The following is an 18,633-nucleotide window of genomic DNA, read 5'->3' as shown; positions in this document are numbered from 1 at the left end:
TCTACCTGTGCCAATGACTCAAACCACTACATTCCTCTAAACGTAAAGAGGAGGGCATGACAACAGACTTTAATTGACTTACAGCATTGCAAAACACAAATAAAAAACCATGAATGTCCTTCTATTCCCTACTGATTTCACTTGTGGGGAAGAAAAATCCAGTGAAACCAGTCTGATTTTGATCTCAATTTCCAAATATGCATAATTCCATTTTTCAGTGAGTAGCTTGTCATTAGAAATCCACTAGCATCAACCTTCAGGCAAGGCTGCATTCAACAGGTAAAAAAATTAACTGTGCCAGTCTTAAATTTCACTTTAGGGTAATATAAAAACTCAACAACAGCAGTATCCTCAAAACCATGCTCTTAAATTACTGATTTATGACTAAAGCCTTAGTTTAAATGCATTGTCCAAGCTTATGTAACGTTAACACTGAATAAGCAACAATAATGGGTGTGACAACCCATTGTTAAGGGGAAGGAAGCACCTAAGGTTTGTAAATGCTCACTGGTCAAAAGAAACTGCGAGTCAAAGGGTACAAAATCAAACAGAAAGTTCTATTAGTAAATTACACATTTGGCATGGAAATTGATGCTAGTCCCTGACCTACTATATAAGGACATGGCACTGGGTTTTTGATAAAGGCATAGGGGGAGAGAGAAAGGACCACTACAGTCCATCGTGTACCTAAAGTTAGCATCCCTACAATGGGCACATACAAAACTATGTCAAATTAGAGTCAGAGACAGACTCTACAAACTGCTCAAACCTAACAAAAGGCATAAGAAATGTACCAATTACTATATTGTACAGTGTGCAACTACCAACATTTCATACACACAGAAAGGTTTTAATGCCTAAGTGCAATTATGTGAGCATTTTTTTTCATCCATACTCTAGAGAAGATTTATTCCTCAAGAAAAGCATCAGGTGTTTTGCTTAAGAAAGCCACAAAGCCATTACCAATTTTAGATTAGAGCACTATGCAATACTTCCTTCACAGCATTGCGACATCACAACAGCTGTAATTGCAATCTGGTACAATGCTGGCAAAGAAGCATTTACTCCCAGAGTAATGTCTTTTATGGCTTATTACAGAATTTTTTTACATGTTTTCATCCTATGGTGATTTAAGACTCACAAGCCTTTTACTACAATTGCAAAGGCAGCTAAACATAATTAAACCCATTTGTACAAACAATCTAAAGGAATTATTGAAAATCCCATGTGGTTTTAATAGTAGGATGACAAAATGCCATTTCTTGTAATTTTCCACACTAAGACCATAGTGAACAGACTCTTTATGACAACTTCAATCAGCATGAGTTAGTGTTGGCAGAGAGTCATGGTGAAGGCAGAGCTGCACTAGTTTGTAGTAACCACCTGCAATGAAGCAAGTTTCTCTCATACATTTTAAGAAAACACAGGAAAAAAAAAAAAAGAGAATATGTAGATGAGAACAGCTTATCACACAGATGTTTTTCTCTTACACCTACCACTGCCTACTAAATCATATCACAAAATGCTATGTTGACTCATTTTTTGAACAATGCCAGGGATTGCAACTACACCACCAACCTGGGGAGCCAGATCCAATTCTTTATTACTTGTTTCTTAAGTTTTTCCTAATATCCAATATAAACCTTCCCTGATGCAACCTAAGGCCTTTTCCACTTGTCATAGAACCACAGAATCATTAATGTTGGAAAAGACCTCCAACATTGAATCCAACCTCTGATCAAACAACACTCTGTCAACTAAACCACTAAGGGCCAACTCCAGGTGTTTTTTGAAATCCTCCACACACGGTGACTCCATCCTCTCCCTAGGCAGCCCATTCCAATGCCTAATCACCCTGTCTGTGAAGAACTTCTCACTGATACTCAACCTAAATGCCCTCTGGTATTAAGGCCACTTCCTTTCATCCTGTGAGTGATTGCCTGGGAGAAGAGACTGACTCCCATCTTGATACAACCTCTTTTTAGGCCGCCCCGAGCCTCCTTTTCTCCAGGATAAACACCCCCAGCTCCCTCAGCTGCTCCTCACAGGACCTGGGCTCCAGACCCTTCTCTACCTCCATTGCCCTTCTCTGGACTCACTCCAGCTCCTCAGTGTCTTTCTTGCAGTGAGGGGCCCAGAACTGGACACAGCACTGGAGGTGTGGCCTCACCAGTGCCCAGCACACGGGGACAATCCCTGCCCTGCTCCTGCTGGCCACACCATTGCTGATCCAGGCCAGGATGCCATTGGCCTTCTTGGCCACCTGGGCACACCCTGGCTCCTGCTCAGCTGCTGTCACCAGCACCCCCAGGTCCTTTTCCAGACACTCTGTCCCAGCCTGTGGCACTGCCTGGGGCTGCTGTGACCCAAGGGCAGGACCTGGCACTTGGCCTTGTTGAACCTCACACCATTGGCCTCAGCCCATCGATGCAGCCTGTCCAGATCCCTCGGCAGAGCCTTCCTGCCCTCCAGCAGATCAACACTCTCATACAGTTTGGTTTCATCTATGAACTGACTGAGGGTACACTCAATCCCCTCATCCAGGTCATTAATAAAGATAGGAAATAGAAGTACTCCCAGTACTGACTGAGCCCAGGGGAACCCCACCTGTGACTGGCCACCAGCTGGAAAATTACTCCACTCACCACCACTCTCAAGGCCTGGACATCCTGAAAGTTTTTACCCACTGAACAGTGCACCTACCTGTCCAAGCCTGGGCTGCCAGATTTTCCATGTGACTGCTGTGGGAAACTGTGACAGGGGCTTTATTACACGTAGCCAACACCAAGTTCTTTGTGAAACTGTTCAGAGTGGAAAACAGTGAGAGGTAAAATACTTCACTAACAAACCTCTAACCTGCAAATCTGAGGTAAATCTTGGTGACTGAAGAATACAATATGGAAGTACAATTGCTTTTTATAAAATTAAATATCCATAGCTTGGAGAGGAGTTACAGTACAAAGCACAACCAACCTGAATTTAGACATTGAAGGTACTCACTAGAGCACCATGCTTCTGGAACAGGAAAAACACTTTAGGAAATGTTTTAGACATGACTTGTTTCCAGGTCTCTGAAATTCCTATGAAGATTTGTGCTTCTCTCTTTCCATCTGCCTCCCCAAATTGTACCTTCCAAAGAGTCAGGAGACCAAGTCTTCGCTTGGTGAAGCTGAGCTTTTTTGTTGCTGTGGTCTAAAGTAAGGTTTTTCCTTATAACTCCTCAGATGTCTTATGAAGGATACGCTAGTATTTAGTCAAGACTAACATGCTACCAGTTATCTACACCTTCTAATAAACCACTGCTTTGTATTCTTAAATTGTATATATTGTACTTGCAGTGTACATGCACAAAAATTCTCTAAGTGGTTCAGAGAGGGTGGATTACATATTCACCCCTCTAGACAGCAAATGTTAATAAAGCAAGTATAGTAATTTCTAGAAGTGATCTCTAAATGAGCTGATCAACTACTACAAAAAAGTATCTATTGCAAGCTCAAATTCATTTGCTCTGGTAAAGAATGTTCCTTTGCTTAGTACATTTGTATATGCTGCATATGACCTTATAATTACAGAACCTCTTAAGGAAACATTGGTCTTCAATATAATTTAATTTGACTGGCATATTAAAACGAAGAATCCCACAAAATCCAGCACTTTCAAGCAGCAGGAATGGAGGGGCAGAGTTGATGAAGACAAATAATTATTGAGAAAGAATTACTGACAAATCATCTGCCTGTTTTCATCTCCCTGCTACTAGTGGTAAAGGAAAAGACACTAAGAGGTCAAAGTTGAGTCAACTACTTTCAGTATAAACCTCATTCATATTTCCAGGACACAGTCGTTGTCAACAACCATCCCATCTCCTCTGACCACGCATATATCATTTTGAACAGTGGAGGATGAGTGAAGCACAGCATTCTTTAAAGTTGGGAGATATTTAAGGATTGGGTATTGAAAACTATTTTAAAGGAGGGAAAAGAAACAGTGCAAGGAAATCCTGCTTGATAGTATTGCACTGCAAGAAAAATGACAGGTTTATATAACACTGAAATTAGCTGACTACAGCCATTGTCCATAGTATTCTAAGACAGTGTCAGCTGGCAACATGTACAATTGCAGTAAGAAAATAAAATATTCTTACTTATGTATGGATATCAGGTTCTGAAAGGCAAGTCAGATTTATTTAGAAGCATAAAGAGATATTTTCAGCAGTTTGACTCCTAAATAATTTTGCAGCGACACAGCAGAAGCTGCTGAGATCACTGCCTCCCCTAGAGTGCCACCCTTAGGGGAAGGTAGATAGCTCAGGACGAGCACCAGACACTCGCGCCACCAGGTGTAGAGTGCAGGTCGATGAATAAAGAGGCAGGAGGGGTTCCTTGTATGAAGTTCCAGTGGCAGTTTAGTAATAGGGACACCAAAGGGATTCAGGGACAGAGGAAGAACCTAGAACAAGGGAGGATCCAGGGGTTATATGTGGGATGGTGAAGGCGGAGCATCAAATCTGAGGGCCAATGGGTAGAGGGACCAGGAGTGGTACAAAGGCAGGGCCAGGGAAAACAACCAACAGGGATGCAAAGGAGGAGTTGCAGGGAATGGGAACCAATGGGGAAAACAGGAACAGTAAATATTCTAGAACTGGGGAGGAGGACAGGGGTGATGTAATCAAGGTCATTAACATAAAGAAGCAGAGAACTGTGGGAAAGTGTCTCACTGTCTCACCCTATCCCAAAGTGGGTGTCTTCCCAAGGCATCCCGCTTTCTGCATCTCCCTCACCAACCTGGGATGCAACATAATTTGTCAACTCTGAACAGAGATGACTCCCCAGTCATGAATACAAAGTAGTTCCTCTAAGTGTCCTTTGGCAACATATTATTTTTCTCTGCTTAATGAAAATAAACAGAAGCCAAACTCATTACTTCAGAAGTGCCAAAGACTGTACCATAGTTACTTTGAAGGAAATAAACAGCATGAAATAAAAACCACTTAATGTTTATATTTCAAGCACTACTGAACTATTGTCCCAAATTAGTTCCACTGATTTCAACATTTTCCTTAAGTTAGCTACAAAAGAAATACAAGTATCAGACAAATTTGAAGAGAATATGCTAAAATATAAGATTCCCACAAAATTCCTTGGTCCAAACTCCATAGCTAAATGATTTCATCTACTGTTACTTCTTAGTTAGTAAAGACAAGGAGATAGGCACACCGTAAAACCCTCAGATAACTGAGGGTTTATAAGAAATGTTATTGCCAAAGACTGACACTAACCACACACAGTGGAAGTCAAAAGAAAAGTGAAATTTGCATCAGAGTACTATTTCTACCTTTCAATATTTTTGAAGTACAGGACAATGTACAGACATGCACATTTGACCTGTCCATTTAAGGTGTCACTGAAGAAGTTGTGACAGATGTCAAATATCCTCCTGAGTCACCAAGGAATTCCTGGAACTGCTGGACAGCACATTAAAATTACTATGCTTGGCTAACAGAAAAAAATTCTCTGTATTATTACCTAACATTGAAGCTTTACACTTTGTCTTAAATCAAAAAGGAATACAGGTTTTGTATGAAGCCAGCTGACACACTGAAAAATATTCAGCAAGCTTGTTTTTTATTCCCAGTCCTTTAACTGAAGTCAGTGAAAACAGACAGGTCCATTCTTTGGCATTCTTAAAGCTAATTTGTAGGTCAATGTAAATTCCCATGAGCATTATCAACAATGAAAGAGATGTTTTCCAAATAGACTTTATTATGTCTTCAGCAGACTATAGTCTGCTTTCCTATCTGCCAAAACACTCTGGAGGATTTTAATCAACCTGGTATTACTTTTGCAGACGCTCTATTTTCTTTGTTTTTCAGAACTCTTGCTTACAGTCCTTCAATTCTTATGGCCATCAATTTTTGAGTTGGGATGCAGCCCTTAATCAGAAAAGCTAAGCATTCTGCGAAAGCTTTGCTTCATTCAGCTACTACCTGAAGATTCTTTACAACTCATCCATAGCACATGAACACATGAAAGGTTGTAAATTACTCACTGCCATGGTTTGACACCAGCCAAACACCAGTCACCCAAGAAAGTTGCTCACTTACCCTCCCCAGCCATGGCTGGGGAGATGAGAGGGAGAAATTAATGAAGGCTTCCTGAGTTAAGGACCAGGAGAAAACACTCCAAGGGCATAACAGGCTTGACTTAGAGGTCCAAAGTGAATTTACTACTAACAAAACCAGAGGAGAATAATGAGAAGCCCTTAAAAAACCTTTTCTTCCCCCAACCCCTCCCACCCACTGACAGTGCAGGGGACAGGGCGTCAGGGTTTTGGTCAGTTCATCACCCAAGATTTTCTTCTGCTGCTGAGGGAGAACTGTCCTTCCCCTACTACACTGTGGGATCCCTCCTATGGGAGACAGCTCTCTGTGAAATTCTCCACTGTGTGTCCGTTCTCACAAGAGCAGTCCTGCCAAAATTGCTGCACCATGAGTCCCTCCCATGGGCAGACAAGTCCTCCCAAAACGGCTGCAGCATGGGTCACTCTTCCACAGGGTGCAGTCCTCCAAGGACAGGCTGCTCCAGCCTGGAAGCTGGGCCCTCTCTCTACACCAAGTCTCCCACTGAATCACAGCCTCCTCCAGGCATCCACCTGCTGTGGGCACTTCCCCCATGGGCTGTGGGTGCATCACTGCATCCCCCATGGATCCCCATGGGGTGCAGGGGCACAGCTGGTTCACCATGGTCTCACCATGTCCTGAAGAGGAATCTCAGCTCCAGCACCTGTAGCACCTCCTGCCCCTCTTTCTCCACTGACCTTGGTGTCTCCATGTTGTTTTCATCACATGTTCTCACCTCCTCCTCTTTGCTGACTAGGAAAAACACCTGTGCACCCACTTTGTTTTGATTTTCTTCTTAATTCAGAGAGACTTTACCATCACCTATAATTGATCCAGCCTTTACCAGCAGCACATCCATCTTCAGAGCCATTAGGGATTGGCTCTGCTGGGTATGGTGGAAGCTTGCAGCAGCTTCTCACAGAAGCCATCTCTGTGGCTCCACCACCACCATGGCCATGTAAAACCAACACATTAATTTATGTTTTCCTTCAGTGAAAAGAACTGGACATAATTTTAAACTGGCATTAAAAGAAAACACATTGTCAGTGTTTTATACATCCCATAAAAACTGAATTTAGCTTGAAAAAAATCCATGTTCATTGTTCAATTAAAGGTTTGATGTCATTTCTCAACACTGCTCTGTCAAGAATCTTCAACCTAATACTGAACTGAAGTCCCAATACAAATAGTATCTTTACATAAACCTGGAGGTAGACAATGGGGAAAAAAATTCAGTGACCCCAGTTTAGCACTAACTACAGGTAGCAGAATCACCTAAATAGAATCACAGATATGTGGTTACACTGTTCTCAGGTTAAAATCAGTTCCACAAAAGCTTTTAAGAACACTTACCCTGACTTGCCACCAGGACAACCAGATTCTCTTGAATGAAGAAGGCATTAACATGGAATTTTCCAGGAAGTTTTTCAACATGTCCTCCATGTAAGACTACTTGAACGCAAAAATAAAATAAACAGGCAGCTGACAGTGCACTTCATTCCCCACCTCAACTTCCCTTGGCAGCATTTTCCTCCAGCTGAAAATTACACTGAAATGTTTTCCTGCAGATAAGATATTTATTTAAAGAATCACAAACCTTAAGGCAAAACTGACTATCGTTATCTTTCTGCAAATACTGCTCTTCAAGTTTTTATTTCTCCTTCCCAGCAAACTGAGTCCTTCCAACTCTCACCCTCTCATAAAAAGTAGTAAAGATGACTTTTCATCTTTGAGTTATTTCAATACTATTCTAGGTACTGATTTGTTGGCTCAATTTTTTTTATGAGAGCTTGCAGCTCTGTGCTACAACAGCCATCATTTCTTTACCTATCTGTGTACATGATTACAAAGAATGGGGCCAGAAAGTTGATTTATAGAAAATCTAACAATTGCAGAACTCCCTCTGTCACCTAACCACAACTCAAAAGTCATATGATGGGAGACAAAGCAACAAACACCCAGTGGTCCTTTAAACAATGCTAAACCGGATTCCCTTAAGATGTTTACTCTAGGTTACAAGTGACTCTTTTCTTTGACTTCTCTTCACAGAAATGGACAAGTTTTAGCAACTTACAGCTTCTTCCAACAATTACAGTTCACTCGCACTTACTGCAGCCAGATATCAAAAGCACCCTCCATTTACCCAAAATTCAGAACAGATGCAAAAATCTTCAATGATACTTCTCAGGAAAAGGAGCCATTTTACTGTATTTACAGTATTTTACTCTGAATTATTAACATAATGCTTAAATACATCCGCTACTTAGGAGTTGCAATTTAAGTATACTGCTGTCCTGGCTTGTAAGATAAGCATATATTCTATCTGCCATCTGTTGAAGGTGTGGCAGGTATCTTCTGTTAAGTTGGGAAGTTTTTCTTATCTCTTCCAAGAACAATGTCTCCCTCCGGGGAGATATCTTCTGTTAATGGGCCATTGAATGACTCACTGCATGACTGATAAAGTTACATCATCCCATTGTGAGATGCTCCACCCAGAGGGAGGAACCTGCATAAAATCAGCATTTTTTGGGATATCAGAACAGCCTCTTCACTGGATTCCCAAAGGAGCAGCTTCTTCTCTGCTGGATTTCCAGAGGAAGACCAGGCCCATCTACTCTATCACCACACCTTCAGAGAAAACTACACCCTTCTACAGGACCACCACTTCAGCAGCATTCATCTGCTACTCCAGGAGGAGAAGCCACCATTTAACTGGACTATCACCCTGACTCCTCAGGGTGTCAGGTTTCTGACTATCAGTAGTTTTGTCTGTACTAATTAAATTTTTTTATTTAGTTTTTTTTTTCCTAGTAAAGAACTGTTATTCCCACTCCCATATCTTTGCCTGAGAGCCTTTTTATTTTGAAATTGTGGTAATTTGGAGGGAGCGGGTTTACCTTTTCCATTTCACGGGAGACTCTAGCCTTCTCCTGTCTTTTCAAACTGAGACAACTGTCCATTCAGCTCACTTTCAAGTACACAATTAAGATTTTGCTCTTTTTACATAATATATAGCAGTCAAATTACAGTCTACAAAATTAACAGTATTTCTCTAAGTAGATATTTAAGTAAATAGTTTTGCAAAGATATTCATACAAAGAATGACAGCCCACTTTTCCACAATGAGAAATTCCCTAGTATTGCCCAGTCAATTCTGATTCTCACTAACTTGGGTAGCAAGGCTCCTATCCTGTAAGCAGATGTTAGAAGTATTATCTCCCTGGATTTAGTGGAAATACTGTACAAGACACAGTGGTCAGCACTGTGTGCTAAACAGCAAGCCATGAGAAGCCTGTATGCTTGTTCAGCTGTGCAAAACCTAATGACCTTGCCCTTTTCCTTGGGGACCCAGTGATATGCATCTTTGTAGCATACTGTATTGATAAGAAAAAAAAAAAAAACAGTGAAAAAAATCTTTACAGCTTCTGCAAGCCTGGGAAAATTCTTGGCTACAAGGCACCAAACTTGTTCTAAAGCAAACTTTTTCACAAGAGATAGCAGAAGTGTATTTATATCAGTCAAAGCTAAAAACATTCTACTAGATGCAACACAGGGCTCCATCCTTCTCTGAAGATGGCTCTATAAAAAACATGTATTTTCACTAAGTTGTGGGTACAGCCACCGACCTTTAGTTCCAGTTCATGAAACTGAAATGACATGTAGCTGATACAAAGACAACAATCCAAGTGCACTTCTCAAACTTTTATTAACTGCTTTAGAACTGTTTAAAAGATCCTTAAAGTATCATAACACAAGACTGAAACTTTTTAACTGACATGTTATAAAAAAAAGGAACAAAGTTTAGGTGAACCCTTACATAAAACTCCTTCCCAAACTGGGTCTTCACAACATTATCTTCTCATGCAGCATTTAACTTACAGCAAAACACAGAACAAACTAATTTGGTATAAAGCAGTTTACTCCCATAACTCAATTTCTCTTGCAGAACAGTCCATCTCTACTTCTGCATTCACGTTGCCTCTGTATTTCTAGGAAACACAACAGGTCGCAGTTTAGAATTATTAACACTTTCAATCATTTAATGGTAAGTCACCACAATACAATTTTAGCTTTCTGCATGCATCTGTCTCAATGTGATCTAAACACTCAAGAAGTTTTCATCATTAACCTCCTATACACACGGGTTTTTTTATCCTGGTGTGAAATTACTGCAGTTTAGTCAACCTCAGATTTTATCACATGTGGGAATAACACTTCCCACAGTTCACATCCCAACTTCTTTTCTTACCCAACACAAATCAGTTCATACAATAGTGGATAGAAAACTTTCTTTGCCACTACATACTAAAGAATGACTGTCTGCATTACCTTCCCAGTAAAATCCTTTTCCTTTGGAAAAAGGATAAAGCTCAGTAATCTCTAAGACTGCCTCAAAAAATCCCGTAAGATCCTCCAGCAGATTCAGCTTTCAAGTTCATAATTTGATTATCAAGCAGACTTATCATAAAAAATTGGGCTGATTGCAAATGAAGAGTTTCTCTCAGACTGACATGAGGTGGTCTCTTAATTAGAACCTCACATTCTTCAAGTCAAGGAGCTGGTGTACTGTTCGTATGTGATATTAAGGGCAGTATTCCCAATGCAAGCAGACAGACTTCACACAAAAGTCCATTATATTCTGGATGAAGAGTCATAGGCAAATTTGGTTGTGAAGGACACAGATGGACTTGGACCTAGAAATGATGGATTTCATGAAATGCTGGGAGACACTACACAAAGGCTGGAGATGTGCATTTGGAAGCAATCTAGTGAGATCCACCTCTGAAAGCAATCCAGTAAAAAAGCAAAAATAAAGTGTCCTTGAACTAGAACATACAAGAAAAATCCACTGAGTCAAGAATTACACTGCAAGAAAAGGTTTGTGCAAACATACACAACAGCTGTAATGTGAGGCTGCAAGTTTGAGAAGGAAGCAATGTTCGTGTAACTGACATCTCATGAAGTCCCTCACCCCCAGAAAAATGATTCAGATCTAGTAAGGGGAGAAGCCAGCTAGGTAAAAATACCCAAACCACCCAAGGCTTTCAATAACTATGGTATGGGAAAAGATAATTAATGAAAGAGAGGTCAGAGCTTGAAGTGAAGCTTCAGACATTGTGTAAGCACTGAGAGCAGTTATTTCTATTATGATCTCAAAGGAAGGACATTTGTAACATTTGGAAGCAACTGATCTGCGATAAATTTCTTATGGAATGAAGACATGAAGGAAAGGCTTTCAAATAGAAGCACAGAATCTAAAATTACCAACAGTAAGAGACTAGAAGGCTTCTCCCCATCACAGACATTAAGAATTTTGACACAACCAGATCTGGGCATTTACCTAAATATATTTAGCTGAAATTTTCAGTCAACTGAGTTGCTTCACTAGGTGATTCATAACAAGCAGTAACTGTATAATCAGAAACTATTTACTCCCACCCTACATGTGTAGCAGAGAAATTTCTGAACTACTGCTTTTGTTTATGTTTGCATGAATGTTTTCTTCCAGAGGAATCCTGACCTTATAGATGAAGACTACAGCAGCCAGTAAGAGAACAAGTCAAGGAATTTGTCTGAAATTGGTTTCAGTAATACTGAATTCTTTGAAGATGCACAACTAAGAAAAGGGACACAATTACAGTCAAAACAGTTTCAGTGGTGTTAGTCTGGATATATACCACTAAACACAGTTTTAAACTGAGACAAAGTTCTAATGGCCAAGACTTTCAGTTAATTTCCAGACCTACCTTTTGGGTATTAACTGGGAGTTGTCCTCCTTCAGCCTCAAAAGGAACTTCCATCAACCAAACAGGAACTTCCTGCTGAGCCTAAGCAATTAGGAAAACCAATTCAGAGACTTTGATTGCTTTACCAATTCAGATTAAGAGTTCCATATCTGTACCAAAAATGTCACAGTTGCTCAGTACATTCAAGTGAAATCTTAAAGAACAGAAAAAGTTCAACACTAAGATCTGAAACTTACATCTGAAAGCACTTTAATTAAAGGTTGTGCAAGGTGACGATCTGAATTGCTATCAAAGAAGCCAATGGCTTTCCCTGTATTTCCACAACGACCAGTTCGCCCAATTCTGTGTACATACTCTTCAATGGTGGAAGGAAGATCAAAATTAATAACATGCTGAACATTTTCAATATCCAGACCTCTTGCTGCCACTGAGGTTGCCACAAGAACTGGACATTTTCCAGAACGAAAATCCTGAAGTGCTATTTCTCTCTCTCTCTGTCCTCTAGCTCTATAAAGAAAGCAAGGGTTAGAATGGATGTCTCTAAAATTTACAGTATTATCTGAGATATAATTTAAGTGCCATATTTCATGGAAAGAAGGTCTTGCAGGGGGGGCGGGGGGGGACAGACAATGGATACAACATGAAAAAAGACCCAAACCACTCATATGCTGCCCAGTTTAGGTTTTCTGAACCTTTTTTTTTAACTGAGGAGCAGCAAGACAGAGCAACTGTTTAAAATTAAGTCTCTAGAGAAACTGAGGTTTTTAAAAAGAACTAGAGATAATTATGCATCAAACTCACTGCCTCTCTAAGAAAATCCACTTGCTTAATTGATTACAAGTTCTTTTCCTACAGCTTTGTAGCAGGGAGCCAGAATAGCAAAGACAAAGTCTACACAGGCTCCTGCACAGGCCATTTTTCAGATATACTAAAAAAAAACTGTGGCCAGGCAAGAGTACAGAATTTGTCTTCTGTTTATCATCATGACAAGAAAACCAGATGTGCTCTGATGTTTCTGTATTTGAAGAATATTTACATATTATCCAGTACCAACCTACAATGGGTCAGAATTTCTCTCATGTTCTTTATTGTCCAAATAAGAAAACAAATTAGAAAGGTAAATAGTGCTCTTTAGGATCTTAATATGGGATACTTAGTGAAGCCTGGTATGACCACTACTCCAGAGAAGAATAAGTATCAACTCATAAAGGTAAAATGAATCAGAAACCAGTAACATTCATGACAGTTTAACACCTTCCATTGAACCAGTTATTCTACCTATACTTCAATTCACAGTATAGTAATTCCACAGAAATGGAATTAAGAACCTCCTCCCACACAAGGGGGTTATGGGCTAGCAATTCAGGCTTGCCAGGAATGGAAGGCCAGATCTTCTCAAAAGGTGTGTGGCTTACATGCACCTACAAATCCAACAGCCACAGGATATACACAAACATTCTGCATCTGCATGCTAAGATCATTTTAGCCCTTCTTCAACCTTGATATTCTGGTGTCTGTCAGAACACATGGCAAGCTAAACTATGCAGACATGCCCAAACATGATTTCTCAGTAACAGTTCTTACAAAACACAGATGACTTTCATTTTAAAAATACTAACCCATGGATACTAGTGGCTGGTATGTTTTCTTGACAAAGAAAGCATGCAATGAAGTCTGCTTTTCTCTTTGTGGACACAAAGACCAGGGTTCGTTCATTACCTATGTTGAACAGAAGTTTAAAGCCACAGCAGTTTGAAACATGACACCATTTTCACTATTTAGAGTAGCACTTATCTAGATTAGCACCTAATGCAGGCACACATTTTGAATAAAGTCTTTAAATTATGACTGTAATTTCTTGCAGATTCTGAGCTAATTAAATTCAACCCATTGATTTCTGTATCTATACAGAAACTGAGTGAAGACACATAGATCATTTTTCTCCTCAATAAAAGAAGAAAACAAACATTGTTCCCTGTGACAGGTATGCATTTCCTTTCTACAGCATGTGGCTCAAAGCCGTACATTATCCTGAGCACTGAACAGCAAGATTTCACAGACCATTTTTTAATTCCAAACTCACATTCGGTCTTCAGCATTAAAACTTAAGACATATAGAACAAATATGGAAAAATCCCAGACATTAATAAAACACAGGCCCAAACATTCACACAATAATTTTAATACACCTGTAGTCCTGAGATAATACCCCCAGAAGCTGAAGTATTGTAAGTGACCATTTAAAGTAGAAAGCCATCTAGGAAGGTTGTCTGATAGTACTTTATAGAAATTAATCATTGACAAATACTGAGCATTAGACTAGATTCAATTACATTTACAAGTCCCTTCCAACTCAAACTATCCTATGACCCTATGAAATACCCCTACAAAAATATGCCTAAAAACCTGCAGCTCATCAAGTTCTGCTTCAAGTTTCATCACCAGTCTTGTAAAGCATGCAACACGCAATAAAGTCATACAACCATGACCTTTTAAACACAAGTTTAAAGCCAGGCAAGTTTGACTTCTCTTGTGAACAACTGGCATTAAGTAAAGTTACCTATGCTGTGTAGAATTTCTATCAGTTTATCCCTCTTGAAACACTGAGAAACTTGAAGAATATTTTGCTGAACATCACTGCAAGCTCCACCCACATGTCCGACAACAACAAATAAAAAATCAGTTTTCAAAAATTCACAAGCTAGCCTGAAAAAGAGACAAAATTGAGCAACATGAAAAACGCTGTGTAATTATTCTTGCTTTAAAAGCATGTATTTTTACATATATTTAAGCAACACAAAAATATTTTTAGCCTCCATTTTGTGAGGAACAATACACGTAGTCTTGTATACATATATTTTTTTTAAAAGCCAGAAGAGACTATATGGTTTAGATCCTGCACACAAACCACATCTTGGGCTGCGTGAAGTGTGACCAGCAGGTCAAGGGATTCTAACTCTGCTTTGAAGACCTCAGCTGGAGTACTGCATCCAGCTGTGGCATCTTCAGCAGAAGACAGACATGTTAGAGAAGATTCAGAGAGGCCACAATGATGATCAGAGGGCTGGAGCCCCTCTCCTCTGAAGACAAGCTGAGAGTTGAGTGGGGATTATTAAGCCTGGAATGACCTTACTGCAGCCTCCCAGTACCTAAAGGGGGTTTACAAAAAAAGACTGAGAGAAACTTTTTACACAGGAAATGACAGGACAAGTACAGGCTGGACAGAGAATGGATCCAGACTAGACCTGGAGGGAAAGACTTGGGGGTGCTGGTGGATGAGGGGCTAGACATGACCCATCAAGGTGCACTTGCAGCCCAGAAAGCCAACTGTGCCCTGGGCTGCATCCAAAGCAATGTGGCTGGCAGGGCCAGGGAGGCAATTCTGCCCCTCTGCTCTGATATTGTGAGACCCCCACCTGTGTTCAGCTCTGGGATCCCCAGTATAAGAACTATGTGAACCTGCTGGAATGAGTTCATGGAGGCCACTAACCTGTTAACAGAGCTGAAGCACATCTCTCCTACGAAGACAGACTACAAGAGTTGGGGGTGCTCAGCCTGGGGAAGGGCAGGCTTCAGGGAAACCCTGGAGTAGCCCTCTAGGGTAAGCAGCTGTACAGTACTTAGTTGCTAGCTGGGATTAAACCACCGCCTTTTAGTGAAAGATACAAAGCCTTAAATGCTAAATTTAAGTTCTCCAGTCAACTAGAAAACGTATGGCTCTCTCAACTCGCATGTACAGAAAGAGCTTCAACTATCAGATCAAAGGTCTATGTAATAGCAGAAAAAAATTCAGGTATAAAACCAAATGTTATGTTAAAACTAAATCTGATTATATTCACTTAACAGAAGTGCAGGACAATCTGAACCCAAGAGGTCCAAAGAAAGCACCTTTGTGTCCAACACTACCAAAATAGTATACTGTTTAAAGTTCTCCTGGTAGCACAGTATGGGGAAATCATTAGCTTTCCTGACTTCAGCAACAGAAAAGCATTAAATACAGGAATAAATTTACTCCAGAAAAGAAGGGTTTTCACAATCTAAAATGTCAACTTTAGGAATTTCAGTTTCAAAATGTTACAAGAACAACAGGGGCAAAATAAAACTGCCCAGGGGAGCACCAAAGCTGCACCAGGGGAGGCTTAAATTGGCTATTAGGAAAAAATCTTCAGTGAAAAAGAGTTTTCAAGCATTGGACCAGGCTGGCCTGGAAAGCAGTAGCATCACCATCCCAGAAGGTACTTAAAAGATGTGCATATATGGCACTTGGGGCATTGGTTTAGTGGCTCACTTGCTGGTGCTGGGTTAATGGTTAGACGCAATCAGCTCATGGGTCTTTTCCAACCTAAATGCTTCTAGGACTCTAATGTTATTATGCACTTCCAAACCATGATCCAAGCACTCAGGTTTCTGAAGTCTTCCACCAGCACCTGTAAATCCTGCAGGACTGACAGTAGAAAGGTAGGTCTGTTGGGGTTTTTTTATTAAACAGAAGCAGACAGTAAATATCTTGAACAGTTCAAGGAATCTCTTTTCAGTTGCTGGTAGTTACAGTACTCTTGATTCATCCTCCAGTATGCAAGAAAAATACATAGCAAAAGCACGAGCAAAACCACAATGATGAAAACAGACCTAGACATAAAAGGACCCAGATTCTTCATTCAAACCCAAAACCTGAGTGAATCAGAGTACACTGAGTATCTTACAGGGAGATACATACATCTGGTCTTTTCCCAGGATACACTGAGAAGTGAGACCACATTCTTGCAGAAACAAGTAAACACATGGAATGAATGCAAATGGTACTTGTGTACAGTATCATCTCAATGCTTGATTACCAGCTAAGCAAACAAGGTCATTTTTAGCTCACTACAGGATTATTTTTCCACAAAAAGAACCCTAAGAAAAATGTCTGGACAAGGAACCACAGCCACAACAGGTGAGTCCTGCTTTAAGAAAGGTGATACATTTCCACATCAGTGGTCAGCATTACCTGACTGAACCGGGGAAAGCAGCCCATTCCTCTCTTTCATTCAGGACAGCAAACTACTGAGAAATATTTTCTCCCTGCCTCAAAAAAGATCTTTCAGACTTTTTGAGACCAAAGAAAGTTGTCAGGATTTGACTCACTGAATTACCAACATTCTAACAGTATCCCTACCACAGAAGTCATCAAAATTATTTGTACTGCCTCAACTGAAGTTTAAAGACTCTTCTGATTTAACAGTGAGTATTTGGATGTTGGTGCCTCAAAAAGTAGAAGAAATACTAAAAAGTTTCCATCTGCTGGGAATTAGTTGTTTTGTTCTGTTACTCAGCAGCCATACTTACCACCCGTTGAAGACTTTTCCCTTAAGGGAGAGGAACTTTAAATGTAATGAGTAGTAAACATGTAAGATGCATCATAAACCTATCTGTAGAAGCTCTAAAACTACTGAAAATAAAGACCAATTATCTACATAAGAATTGAGTACTATAATGCTGGTAAGTTGAGCAATGATTGCTATGTCTCATTAGTCAAAGATGGTGTTATCAGCAACATCACTGGTTTTGAGTTTGCACAGATGTGGAGGGGAAGGAGTAAGAAACCAACAGGGGGAACATGAGGACCTCTACAAAAGTAGAATTTAAAAGCCTTCAGACAACTTTCTAAATTGCTTAGGAGTCCCCACCTAAATTAAGCAGTTAATGTTTTAGAGTACCTGCTTAAATTAAGCAACAAATATTAATATCATAGCTTTCAGTATTTTCAAGCTTTTAGAAATAAGGAGTGTTCTTAACTTTTCAGATATTTAGTTCTATAAAAATAGATCTTCAGATTTATTTCTATTTTTATTCTACTCACCTCTGAACTTCTTCAGGAAAAGTGGCACTAAACATTAGTGTTTGGCGTTTGTCTTTTTGGGGCATGTCCGGGAAAGATACCAGCTTCTTCATATCTGCACCAAAACCCATATCAAGCATGCGGTCTGCTTCATCTAGCACCAAGTATTTCACATTATGCAAACCAATCTGCAAGTATTTCAGTCAAAGAAAAACACTATTTGTTCACTGACAGTATGCACTTACAAAATATCCTAATTGCCAAAATCCACCTTTTACTTATTTCTTTCAAATTAATAAAAAGGGTTCACACACCACAGTGCTTCAGAACTTGTTTCAGCAATGTAAACACAGAGCTTAAAGATCAACTATAATTCAGCCCATCTATTTTGGAATTATGCCTTGAGTTTTAGAAAGGTTCTTTCAAAGCCCTCAAACATTCTCAAAAACCTTTTTTATTTTTCTGAAAAAGAATTATGTCAGAAAATATTAAGAATATTACAACTTCATCCCTGCTGACCAAGACTATCACTTTTGACTAAAAGCCTGACAACTGCAGAAAACTGATCTCCAGTTTACCACCAAATGTTTTTCCAAACTTTGTTTGTTCAGTGAATATCACTCAGTCCCCACACTAACACATAAAAGTTTTAATACGAATTTATAATGACTGGGGAAAATAAAAATTCAAATATAGTATTATATAACCTGGAGTTTTTTGTATTTTGGATCAATATGAAAACATAATGCCAGACAGATAAACAGCCACTGCAGCAAAACAAACAGGACATCAAGTGAAGATCTACTACAGAATATGCCACAAGAACTATGTGAAAGTGTTCCAAGTATTTAAGCTATAAAACTTTATTGCCATGACCACTGCAGCCACTTTGATTTAGACTGATATTATCCAGCTGTCTCTGAAAGGAACTGTAGAGATCTAGACTCAGG

At 39.8% G+C, this 18,633-nt stretch overlaps 1 protein-coding gene across 5 annotated transcripts in view; it reads right to left on the bottom strand.

Annotated features, from left to right (window-relative positions):
* Window positions 1–18,633, bottom strand: part of LOC137465289 (uncharacterized) — a 66,134-nt gene that overhangs the window by 34,657 nt on the left and 12,844 nt on the right. For all 5 annotated transcript variants that reach the window (XM_068177267.1, XM_068177270.1, XM_068177268.1 and 2 more), the window contains 5 exons: window positions 17,705–17,871; window positions 14,423–14,568; window positions 13,482–13,581; window positions 12,099–12,369; window positions 11,863–11,943 (listed from right to left, as the gene is read on the bottom strand). In XM_068177267.1, the coding sequence (XP_068033368.1) occupies window positions 11,863–11,943; window positions 12,099–12,369; window positions 13,482–13,581; window positions 14,423–14,568; window positions 17,705–17,871 (765 nt within the window). The remainder of the gene's footprint in view (window positions 1–11,862; window positions 11,944–12,098; window positions 12,370–13,481; window positions 13,582–14,422; window positions 14,569–17,704; window positions 17,872–18,633) is intronic.

This window comes from Anomalospiza imberbis, chromosome Z, assembly GCF_031753505.1.
Source record: "Anomalospiza imberbis isolate Cuckoo-Finch-1a 21T00152 chromosome Z, ASM3175350v1, whole genome shotgun sequence".
Lineage (NCBI taxonomy): Eukaryota > Metazoa > Chordata > Aves > Passeriformes > Viduidae > Anomalospiza > Anomalospiza imberbis.
The sequence above is the reverse complement of the archived record's forward strand: the minus strand, read 5'-3'. Positions and strand labels throughout refer to the sequence as shown.